The 12,730-nt window shown below is 38.8% G+C and overlaps 1 protein-coding gene across 1 annotated transcript in view; it reads left to right on the top strand.

Annotated features, from left to right (window-relative positions):
* Nucleotides 1-12,730, top strand: part of ADGRV1 (adhesion G protein-coupled receptor V1) — a gene marked incomplete at both ends in the record, with an annotated part of 526,225 nt that overhangs the window by 119,616 nt on the left and 393,879 nt on the right. The window contains 4 exons of the mRNA XM_079702360.1: nt 2,797-3,061; nt 3,808-3,930; nt 9,640-9,862; nt 10,195-10,399. Coding sequence (XP_079558486.1) covers nt 2,797-3,061; nt 3,808-3,930; nt 9,640-9,862; nt 10,195-10,399 — 816 coding nt within the window. The remainder of the gene's footprint in view (nt 1-2,796; nt 3,062-3,807; nt 3,931-9,639; nt 9,863-10,194; nt 10,400-12,730) is intronic.

The raw sequence follows: 12,730 nt of genomic DNA, 5'->3' as shown, positions 1-12,730 counted from the left end.
GATGGTATCACTAAAAATTCATGATTAACATTGCCAGATGGACACACGTCACTCCAGAAATCCCGTATTTCTCTAGTAAACTATATCACAGTGTCTTAATAATATTTATTTGATAATTTTCGTCACTCCTCAGATTCCCATACCTGCTTCTCATCTCTTCACTTTCAGCTCATGACTTTGTTGAAATGAAAGCTACCAGAAAGGAGATTACTCATCTTCCCAACACCAAATTCAGAAACTGTCTTGAAAACCAGTCTTATTCCTGCCTCCTGTTACAATGGCAGAAGTGTTTCTTCTATAAAAGACAGGCGCCTTACATAGGGTCCCCTCTTGCATTCATAAGGGCCAGTTATTCCCTCTAGTGCCAGCATAACTAGCATCTGTCTCTCTCTGTAGGATTATTATAGTCAGCATAAATTCAGGATTTCCAAGCTTAAAAAGTGATTTCTCTTCTGATCTTATCCCCCTTTTCTTCCTGCTTCATTTCTTTTCCCCCCTCTATATTGATACCTTGAAAGAATTATCTACTTGCTTTGCAAACTTCTTCATGGTCACCAGTGACAGCTGGGTTGCAAATACAGTGGGTGTTTTTTTCTGTCATTATTTTGCATTGCTTCCCGTCTGCACTTGACAGTCACCTCATCCTCAAATTTAAACCGTCTCTTCTCTTGATTTTTGAACTACCACACAGATTTTCATTCTTTCTTTCTGTGTCTCCTTCTCAGTCTCCAATGCCACTTCCTTCTCCCTTTTCTGAACTTAGATATCTTGATGTTTTTCAGGTTCAGTTTTGGTTCACATTTCTTTTTTCTTTCTCTTCACTCACTCTGAGTACTTTTATCAGTCCTACCGCTTTAAATATCAACTATAGGCTGTCTTCCAAATTTATCAGTAGCCTTTCCTGTGTATTCTAGATTTCGTGTCTAACTGCCTGTTGGCATGTACACTTAAATATATTCTAGGTATCTAAGATTTAACATATCTCAAACTAAACTGTAGATTTTCTCTGTGAAACTTGTTTCAAGTGTTTGCTTTCATCTCGGGAAATAGTAACCTCATAAATGCAGTTGCTCAAGATAGAGTCCTGGGTTGTATCTTTTTTAAAAAATATTTATTTATTTATCTTTGGCTGCGTTGGGTCTTTGTTGCTGCGTGTGGGCTTTCTCTAGTTGAGGTGAGCCGGGGTTACTCTTCGTTGCGGTGCACGGGCTTCTCATTGCAGTGGTTTCTCTTGTCGTGGAGCATGGGCTATGGGCGTGCAGGCTTCAGTAGTTGCAGCGTGCGCACTCAGTAGTCGTGGCTCACGGGCTCTAGGGCACAGGCTCAGTAGTTGCGGCGCATGGGCTTAGTTGCTCCGCGGCATGTGGGATCTTCCCAGACTAGGGATCGAACCCGTGTCCCCTGTATTGGCAGGCGGATTCTTAACCACTGCGCCACTAGGGAAGTCGATATCTTTCTTGATTTCTGCTGATTATTCATTCCCATCTAACTTATTATTAAGTGTTTTTGAGTATATCTCCTGATACTATTTTGAGTACAGATGTTTCTTTCCATCCCTGCTTCTTCTTCCCTAATCCAGGTCCCCATCACTTCTCACCGTGCTAGTAGAATGGTCTCCTAGCTGGTCTCCAAACTTCTCTGATCTCCTCAGATCCATGTTTCAAGTAGCTGGAGTAGTCTTTTAAAAATATTAATTCATGTTGCTCCTCATTTTGAAATTATTCAATGATTTCCAATTATGTTTGGAATAACTTCTAAATTATTTAATATGGACTGTAAATAGGATAACCATATGTTCTTATTTGCCCAGCGCAGTGCTGGGTTGTGCCTGTTGTCCTACAATGATTAAGATTGTCTCTTTCACTCTCTAAAGCATCCCTGTGTTAAATTATATGGGCACCTTAACAAAAGGTACCTCTCCAGTATTATCTTCATTCCCCCACTGCTGTCAACTGCATTCCAGCTGCACCAGTCTTCATTCAGGTTATGACAAACTTTTTCTGCCTTAGAAACTTTATCATGTCATTCTTTCTAATTTTATTTCCTAGGACATTCATAATTCTCTATCATACCTTCCTAATTGTTGAGTACTTGTCTCAGTTTAGTAGTCATACATTTATTTAATGATTGGTGTATTTATTGTTTGCCTTTCCCTAGTAGTTAATAAGATCCATAAAGGAAGAAGTGATTCTGTTCCTAACTTCTTACATAATGTTTGGCTTATATAAGATTCCCAGTTTTTACTGAATAAATATAATCCTTTGTGAAACTGACTGGATGGCATAAGAAATCATGTAGATTCAGGGTTTTCTTTCAGTTTAAAATACATGAACACTCACCTGAAACCTTGTATGCAGTGCCACCTTCAGGACTAAAAAATTTAGGTGTTTTTCTTTATATTCTATTGCTTGAGCAGTGGGTAATGATAATACTGCATTAGAAAGTTTCTTATCTCGCTCTGAATTTTTCATATTTAAATAAATTTTCTCCTATTTTTGGCTTCCCCTTCTCTTGCTGTCACCCACCCCTGCCCAGATGTATATTTGAAATTGATTTATTTTCAAATAACTTCTCTTTCATTCTGTGTGTGTGTACTCAGGCACACACACATACACACACAGATAAAAAGAGGGAGAGAGCAATGAGAGAGGATCAGTTTTGATATTTTCTCATTTATGAAAGTATCTTCCTAACTAAATTAAGGGGTCTAGGAGAGTAAACATGTGATATTGGCTAAATTCTCACAAGTGCTGAATTCCTAGTCATGAGTGTTTTGTGTCTGAACACTCCCTGCAGGTCTTCAGATGGAACGGAGGAAGCTTTGTGTTGCATCAGACACTCCCGGTCCGAGGTGTGCTGAGCATGGCCTCATTCACCAGAGGAGGTGCTATGTTCTTAGCCATTTCCCAAGCTAATGCCAGGTCAAACTCCCTTTTACTCAGGTGGTCTGGAAATGAGTTTATTAACTTTCAAGAAGTTCCCATCAGTGGAACAACACAAGTTGAAGCCTTGACTTCAGGCGATGATATTTACTTAATTTTTGCCAAAACTGTCTTTCCAGGTAAGACTAAAGTGTTTGCAGTGCATACATAGTTGTTATTGAAATGATCTTCCATCATTTTATGTTCATATGAAAATGCTCTTGTAATAATTTTTTAGCTAATCCATAGTATGTTTCTTGATGGATCTAAGTATTGATTTTCAGCTAACAGATGGATTTTGGGAAAAAAGAAAAACATTTTAAGTGTTCTGTCCATAACCTGTGGGTGTTCTAAACCACTACTTTAAAGATATTAAAATAAAATTGGGGATGGGTGGGTAAAGTAGAAAGAATTATGAAGATTTTACACCCCAGGTACAAACAGGTAACTTTTTATATGGCTATAATTGGGATGCCATGGATAATTTGCAGTGGTAATAAATAGTGCCAAACAACTCCCGATAAGGCCATTTAAAAATGTTCTCTGAAAAGAAATATGCTTTTTTTCTGCTTAGTAGGACTTTCATAGGTAAAATTGCAACATTCCTGAAACATAAAACATTTGTTACTATTCCTTTTTTTGATATCAGATCATGATTAATGGCTAAACCATGTATCAATATATACTTCATGTGGTAAATGCAAGAAGACTTTTAAAGTGTTTCCTACTAAATTGTATTTTTGTTTAATTGAATGAATTCTGAGAAATGTCCTAAATTTGTTTCTTTAATTAAGTTTAATATTTTTATTATAGTTTTATTGTGTAATTTTGTCATTTTTTTCTGTAACTTTTGCCTTCAGATTTGCCTTTTATTCTGTTATTGTAGGAGATCAGAATTCAGTTGAAATTTTCATCTGGGAGGGAGGACAGTCTTCTTTCAGATATTTTCAATCCCTGGATTTTGCTACTGTTAATAAGATCCACTCCTTCACACCAGCCTCAGGAATAGGTAAGGGGATTTTTTTTTTTTAATTTTATTTATTTATTTTTGGTTGCGTTGGGTCTTTGTTGCTGTGCACGGGCTTTCTCTAGTTGCGGTGAGTGGGGGCTTCTCTTTGTTGCGATGCGCAGGCTTCTCATTGCGGTGGCTTCTCTTGTTGTGGGGCACGGGCTCCAGGCGTGCGGGCTTCAGTAGTTGTGGCTTGTGGGCTCTAGAGCGCAGGCTCAGTAGTTGTGGCGCACGGGCTTAGTAGTTCCACGGCATGTGGGATCTTCCCGGATTAGGGCTCGACCCCGTGTTCCCTGCATTGGCAGGCATTCCTAACCACTGTGCCACCAGGGAAGCCCCCATACGTTGTAATTTTAAAAACAAAACCTTTTGTAAGAAGGGTTTTCATTGCTTTTTTGTTTTTGCAGATCTCTTTAATGTCTGGTTTAATAGTTAGATTCTCATGTTTGCATCTGTAATTCAGCCTTTTTCAATAATATCAGTCATCTGGCCTCTGGAAGATCCCACTGTGCACTCATGAGAGAATGAGAGTGAAGTAGACAAACAGCATCTTAGTATTATTAGGGAAATAGTTTTGACCTCACAGAACCTCTTGGAGGGTCTCAAGGACTCTTAAGGGTCCTTGGACTCACTCTGAGCATTACTGAGGTAGAGAAATCCTTGAAGGCATTTCAAAGGCAGGTGATGATCCAAGGCATGTTTTTCAACTCCACCTAGCTTCAGTTTGTAGAACATGCTGGGTGCAGTGTGCAGCTGTCCGGGCAAGAGTAATGGAGAAGGCTTTGTGTGTGGTTAGAGGTGAGGGACTGAAATCAGGAGGACATTAGCAAGAGGACATATTAATGCATGGGGGTAGTTCAATTCACAAAAGTTAAAAATCTACAGAGGAAATTCTGTTGAGAAGAGTAGAGGATTTCTCACAAATACAGGAATCTATTCTTGGGTTTTTCTCTTAGGTGCCACACTGCTGCTTTCTCTGTCAGGTGTTATAAACTTTAGGCACTGTCACCTTCAGTCATCTCAACTGCTGACCAGGACTCAGAGGTTATTTACCTCATTTTTCATAGTAGATTGTTTATCTCATTGTACTTTGCTTCCATGTGTTCTAGTCCCCCCTCCTTAGCCCTGTGTCCTCCCAGATGTCCATGCCACGTGCTCCCCTCGCTCTGGACTCTTACATCATTTTCCAGCCTACACCCTAGGTTTACTCTGCTGACAGTCCTGTATCTGTCTCTGCTCTGCTCATCCTCTTCTTAAATAACTTCCCTTTACATCGTCAGCCTCTGACAGGCCATATAAATCTGTGATGTTACCCTGTGATTTCCAACTCTGTGACTTTCTTATCATTCACTCAACAATTGATTTACTGAATAAATTATGTATCCTTCATCATGTATTTGTTTAGTTTTTGTTTACTTGTCCTTTAATTTTGAGCCTTTATCATTTTTGCTTTCCTTATACCTCAAGTTTTCAAGTGGACTAACTACATCTACTCGAGTCACTTATTATGATTCAAAATAGTTGCTTAATGAATGTTTTTAAGGATGAAGAGTGCTGCCTGAATGGGCCATTAATTGAAGTTATAGAATTCTCTTTAAAGGCTTAAAAAAATAGAATAGGCACTCTTTCTAAAAGAATTTGTGAAAAATTCTGCCAAAGGCTTGTTCCCTTTATTTCTTTTGTTTCTGTGACTTGAGGATATAGAAGTATGAAAAGATTATAGGTAATTATTTAGAATGGCTTATTATAGATCCCCTGAAAGCTGAAATTATGCATTAAATAACATTCAAGGACTTTATTTTGAATGTGTCAAATATTTTATTAAATGTATTAGATTAGAGCCATGACTGTGAGGCTTACATATTTATTCTGGTTAATGGCTTGACAGAGATTATTGGGTAGTGACTGAATTCTTTAAATGGCAGAGGAATAATGAATATGACAGAGACTGCGAAGACATATAAACCTAGCTTCCCCTTCTCCCTTTTCTCCTTCATTATTTAATAGATCTTTCTTAGTGCCAGTTATGTGTCCAGCACAGTGGTAGACCCCAAGGAAACAAGGGTAAGCAAAATCAGGTATAGTCCTTGCCCTGAAGAAGTTTAACATCTAATAGGGAAGAAGGCCATTATATATAATCACACAAGTAAGTTTTTAGGTACAAACAGATAACTGCTATGAAAGAATAAAGTACTTGCATAACACGAAATGGAGAGGAGATGAATGACCTGGTCTGAGGGATGCCCAGAAAGCTTTCTTAAGGAAGAAACATTTAATTGTGAACTATAGGATGAGTAGGAGTTAATGAGGCAGAGATGTGAGCATGAGGCAGCCTCTAGGCAAAAGGAGCAGCAAGGGTAAAGAGGTCAGAGTGTGGCAGAGGACCAGGAAGAGGCCAGTGTGGCAGTGAGGGGAGAGTGGTCCAGGGTATAACTGAAGATGTAATCAGATAGGCTAGATAGGGACTTAAAGGGCTATTGTCTTTATCCTGTAAGTATTAGGGTGCCTTTTATGAGAACATAATGAGGAGACGAAAAAGAAGGGTTCAGAGAGAGAAAGAGAGAGGGAGACAGACACAGAGACAGATACTGTGTGTGAGAGTGAGTGAGTGTTCAAATATGTGTGTGTGTGTGTGTTTTAAAAATGGAACGTTGACTGCCAATGGGAGAAAAGCTTAGAGGCTGGTAAGAGAAAATGTCTGTAGACAAGCTGGAGGCTCTTATCACAATTCAGACTGAAGATCTTGAATGCTGGAGCTTGGAAAGTGGTAGGTGATAACAGGTGCAAAATCAGAGAAGTAGATTAATTCAGAAGCTGTCTCTCAAGTAAAATCCTGGGAGTTGATGATAAATTGCATATGGGGGTAGGTAAGAGTGAATATCAAGGATGAGCCCTAATTTCTGCAACTAATGGATGAGTGGTAGTCCCTTAACTATTATGGTGATCACGGGGAGGAAACCAGGCTTTTGGGGGCAGAGATAATGAGTTTTGTTGGGATAATTTGAAATGCCTTTGAGTCTTGATATTTAGATACCAATAAGTGTTACTGGTTGGAGCTTAGAAGAGAAACCTAGACCGCAGCTACACATTTTATACGTTCAGAGGGTCATTTTATTACACACAGAGGTGAAATTGTCTAGAAAGAGACTGTGAAGTATGTATGAGAGAAGGGGGCCTTGAACCAAGTTTTGCTGAATTCCACTTTTTAAAGAGAATATATGATAAAGGAGTCAGGAAAGATGGAAATCTATAGCTAACACATGCAGAATGTTTATTATGTCCAAGGTCCTATTCTAGTCCTTTACTTTATCTCATTTAATCCTCAAAGCTCTGTATGCTGCTGGAAAAATCCACTCCTCCCTCCCTAGTCCCTGAGCACTCAGTTTCATCAAAACCATTACCTTTGGAAATCATGGCCTTTGGAGATTATTTGTATTAATTCATCACTGTCTTCATCCCTGTTTAATCATCCTAAGAAGACCAGGCCCCCTGGGGATAAAGAGACTCTCTTCCCCATGTGGTCTATGCATGCTCTAGACCATATGAGCACTAATTTCCAGACCAGATGCTCAACTCGCACCTCCCCCAACTCCCCTTCCGTAATGCCCTGTGTATTGTATCTCAAACGTTTGTCAGAATCTTCCCTTCATCTCAGTGCTCTGGAGCTCAGCACTCTCCTGAGGACACTGTTTCTCATGCAGCCCTCTCTGGCTGCTCTGTCTCTTACTGGTTCCTTTTATATTCCCAGATCTCTAAATGTTAGGAATGCTTGCTCTTGCATTTAGTCATGGAACTTTTCTTTGTCTACACTCACTTTTTAAATAATATTATCCAGTTTCCTTCCTTTGGGATATTTTTTCTTTTCTTTTTTTTTTTTTTTAAATAGTTTTGCTGTATGGAAGAGAATTCTGTAATCAGTACTAGTTAAAAATCCTGTTCCCCAGAGTAGATAGAGATTTAGGGAGTTTCCCCCACCCTTTATAAATTCTCTGTCTAATATTATCTTGAACAAATATGAATGTCTGTTTTCTGAGAAAGTACTCTCTGCATACATATATGTAGATTTGAGCCCCTACATGACCTGCTCTGAATGTCTGATTATCTATTTGCTGCCTTGTCATTCTAATCAGATTGCGAGGAATTGAATAGGGTATATCTCTAAGGGTTAAGATAAATAATCAGTGATGTTCAGAACACTTTAGTTTATGATTTTGGTTAGACTATAGAATCACTTAAACTTGAGAGATGTGATTCATCTGAGGAATTTGCTCTTTACTGAATGTATATAACTTTATAAAACTTTATGAAAAATGTTTGATCAGTTTTAAAATGAAAGTTTATTAATAACAATCTTTTTTGATCTTTATTATGTAATATTTACTAAACTGAAAGAGTACTTAAATTACTTACCATAAATAAACATTATCAATAGTTTTTGATATTTAAGAGTAAGGATATGGGATTTTCCATTTCAAACTATTGGCTAAAATTTTAAAAGAGACTCATGGTTTCTGGTTCTACATGTTATTTTAATGCCCAGTAAAACTTATTTGATACCTTCAGATTCCAATGTGTTTTTCCAAGTACTGGAATTTGTACGTTTCTCCATGATTTCCTACTTTTCTTCCCAGTTTTAAGTCTGAAGATTGCTTAATGGTAATACACAGAGTAGTAAGCCCCCTTCCCCTCCTAATTTCTGCAGATATAAATATATGCCATTGCTTTGAACTATTAAGAGCATGCTTTCCTACTAACATTTCAGAAAGCATTGGCAGAATATACTCTAAGATCATAAATTTGTTAATATCCTTTGGACACCTTTAAGAATTTATCAGGTGGAAATAAATAAAATGATGAATGCTGTCTCTAATTAATATTCACAAGTTAAATAGAATACAACAATAAACATCCAATGTAGGAGAATAATTATATTTTAAAGATAAACTCTGTAGATTAGTATCTGTATATTAAAATTATAAATCTGAATGCTGTATAGAAAAATTTAAAGCTATATATATGTATAAAATGTATACTATAAATATAGCATAAGCTTTTTAATTAAGATGTTTTGTATTTAGACTGTGTCGATTATGAATTCATATGAATGGTGACTGGAAAGGAAAATATAAAAATGAAACATTTAGTGGTGGGATTATGAGTCTTTTTTACTTTAAAAATATCCTACCATGCTATCCAATAAATAAATATTAAGATGAATACAAAAGAGTTCAAAATTCATTTGGGTTTTATCATCCAGTGATTTTTTTTTTTTTTTATTAAGTGGATTGTGGGTACACTGTCAGGCTGACTTGTACCTTCCACAGTATTTAAAAATTATTATTTATATCTAGTTATTTCAGAAATTGAATCATAGTTAGTTACTGCAGCAATCAAAATGGAACTTTGAGGGCTTCCCTGGTGGCGCAGTGGTTGAGAGTCCGCCTGCCGATGCAGGGGACACGGGTTCGTGCCCCGGTCTGGGAAGATCCCACATGCCGCGGAGTGGTTGGGCCCGTGAGCCATGGCCGTTGAGCCTGCGTGTCTGGAGCCTGTGCTCCGCAATGGGAGAGGCCACAACAGTGAGAGGCCCACATACCACAAAAAAAAAAAAAAAAAAGGAACTTTGAGAGGTGGGAGGGTTTTGCTGTGGGGAGCTGGTGAGGTGACATTCACTTTTCATTCTCGATGCCTTTTCTTTCCTTCCTCTAGTCCACATACTTCTTGTTGGCCAAGCTGTGTCTGCTCTTTACTGCTGGAATTCAGAGCTGAATCAATTCTCTTTTATTCTGGAAGCACCATCTGCTCATGATGCAGCCTCTGTTACAGTAAAGTCCCTTAATTCAAGCAAGCATTTAATTGCTCTTGCGGGAGCCATCCACTCACACACATATGAACTGGCCTATGTCTCGAGCCAGTCTGACTTCATTCCTAGGTAGGTTCAACATTTTATGCTGAATGTCTTTGTCTCACCATAATTTTATATGGTACCTAACTTCTGAGTCTTTATCTAGTGATGGAAGAATATACAAAATATAAGAACTATTAATAAGCCAGAAGTTTGGTTATTATCCATATTTCTAATATCTATTCTACCAAGTTAATTAGTGGTATATGAATATTTTGGATTAAAATTTTACTTATGAAATGTGATTTCTGCAAACTTTTAATAGTAATCAGTATTATGAGAATTTTATGATTAATCTACCATTTATATATCTTTAATTTGTTGTAGTTGACTTATTTTATATATACTTCTTATGCTAGTTCAGGTGAATTGATATTTGAGCCTGGAGATAAAGAAGCTATAATAGCGGTAAATATCCTTGATGATACAGTTCCAGAGGAAGAAGAATACTTCAGAGTTCAGCTTAAAAATCCCAAAGGAGGAGCAGAGATTGGTATTAATGGTTATGTAAAAATAACTATTCTGTCTAATGATGATGCCTATGGAGTTGTTGGATTTGCTCAGGTAAAGATTCCACACTTTGACGTCAAATGATTTATTCATTGTATTTATTTATTAGCTACTGTCAGCACTCAGTGAGTCATACTTTGAGTGTCTTAAGCCTCTCTTCTTTTCCTTTCCCTGCTTCATCCCCAACTCTGCATTATAAGGTGAATTCTACTGATGATTGAAATTTACAGACTTGCACAATGGACCGTTGAGTCAACTTGTCTTAAACTTGTTTTTGGTACTGATTCCTTTCCTAAGATTGAATTTGAAATGTTACCAGTTGGCCTTGGTCCAGGAGTTTGGCTCTGCTCTTACCCTTGTTTCCAGAGGGTAGTGGTAAAGCAGATTCCAAATACACACTATACACTGTGTCTTGTCACGCACATCACCTACAAATATATTACTGTCCTTTTATGCCTTTGTTACTTCTGTGTATTAAGAGAAAGAGAGAGAAAGATGTTTGTAACTGTATGTGCATCGTACACATGGAGATGCTTTCTCCTGAGGAAAGAGAGCTATCCAGTTATTCCAGTTTGACTTCCATACCCAGACTTCATATTCCTTTACCAATGAGCAAAAGGACAACCTTCATATTGCATCATTTAGTCCTATTTGCAAAATGTATCACGATTTCTTAGTTAGAGTTACAGCTGCAGGTATCTTGTGTTTTTCTCTGAAATATTCTGCAGATAAGGAAAACTGAAGTGAAACTGACTTAAAACACCTAGGGCGTGTCCACAGAGAAGGTGGGTTTGGGGTTGACTGGATACTCTGCTGTGTCACTATGGCTCAGATTCTTTTCATCTATTTTGCCAGCAAAAAGCTAACCTTTCGTTTTGTTGATTGAAAGCTGATGCTATCATTAGGGCTACTGCTTTCTTGTTCATGTCCATTGCACAGAGAGAGATGCTTTATGTGGCTCTCTGTGTAAGGAAGAAGTTTCCCAAAAGCCTCTTCTTATGTTTCATTGGCCAGAACTGGGTAACAAGCCCACTTACTCAGTCATTTATTCATTCATGTAGCAGGTATTTAATAAACATCTTCCAAGTACCAGATGCTGTTTCAGATACTAGAGATATGTTAGAAAATAAAACAGTAAAAATCTCCATCCTCCTGGTCCTTAAATTCTAGAGAGGACAAGGGGAGACAGACAATAAGCGAAGACAAAAGAAACATCTGTACCATAGCTGATGTTAATAAGTGCCATGGAGAAACATTAGACAGGGAAGGCGGATGGTGAGTGAGGGAGGAGGTGGAGGTTGTGTGCTGGGAAATCAAAAAAATCAGGGAGGGCTGCACTGAGCAAGTGACATAGGGCAAAGACCTGGAGGAGATGAGGGAGGGAGTTTTGTGCATATCTCGGGGGAGAACATTCAAGGCAAGGGCACCCATCAGCAAGGGCAGAGGCCTGGACGTGAAGCCTTGCTCCTCTGGTGCAGCGAGAAGGCCACTGTGGCTGAAGCCAGTTACTAGGGGAGATGAAGGGCCAGGGCCCCATGTCGGGGTCCCCACCAGCACCCACAGTTGTGACGACTTGCTAGGAGGACTCACAGGATCAGCATTTAGTCTTTCTCATGTGTCTGATTTATTGGAGTGAAAGGTTACAAAGCAAAATCAGCCAAGGGAAAAGGCTCATGGGTGAACTCCAGAGGAAACCAGGTGCCTTCTCTCCCAGTGGAGTCACACAGGACACACTTAAATTCCCCCAGCGTCAAGTTGAGTTGTGATAACGCTTGTGAGTGTTGCTGACCAGGGAAGCTTTATTAGAGACTCAGTGCTCAAGGTTTTAACTGGGGGCTGATCACACAGGCACCCTGGAACCTGGCATAGAACAAAATTCCAGAGTCCCAGCAGGAAAAGGAGTGTTCAGTATCAACCACATTGTGTGTACAAACAGTTCAGGCACAAGAAGCTGGTTATCAGTTCTGTGGATGGTGAGAACCCTCCCGATATCCAGGTTCCCAGACATCATCCAAGAAGGAACCCTGTAGGCCTTTTGAAGGATAGCGGTCAGGCCTGCTACCTTAACTCTTGCCTGCATGAGCCCCTTAGTGTTTTCATGAATTTGGCCTCTGAGGGAAACTGGGAGCTTTTGGAGGATTGGGGTAAAAGAGAAATTTGATCCAACTTGCACTTTTAAAGGACATTCTCTTCATAGAATTGAGACTAGATTGTAAGTGGGCAAGGACAGATACAGACTAGGAGGCTATTGCAGTAATTCAGCAGCAAATGATAGAGCTATGGGGAGCAGGAATGTGCCTTTCACCACGTCACAACCACTGTAAGAGGAGCAGTTTGGGGGGATAAGATTGGACTTACTAATACCCTGAGTCAATTCCTTGCAAG

The sequence above is a fragment of the Hyperoodon ampullatus genome (genome assembly GCF_949752795.1).
Source record: "Hyperoodon ampullatus genome assembly, chromosome: 4".
In the NCBI taxonomy this organism is placed as follows: Eukaryota; Metazoa; Chordata; class Mammalia; order Artiodactyla; family Ziphiidae; genus Hyperoodon; species Hyperoodon ampullatus.
The sequence above is the reverse complement of the archived record's forward strand: the minus strand, read 5'-3'. Positions and strand labels throughout refer to the sequence as shown.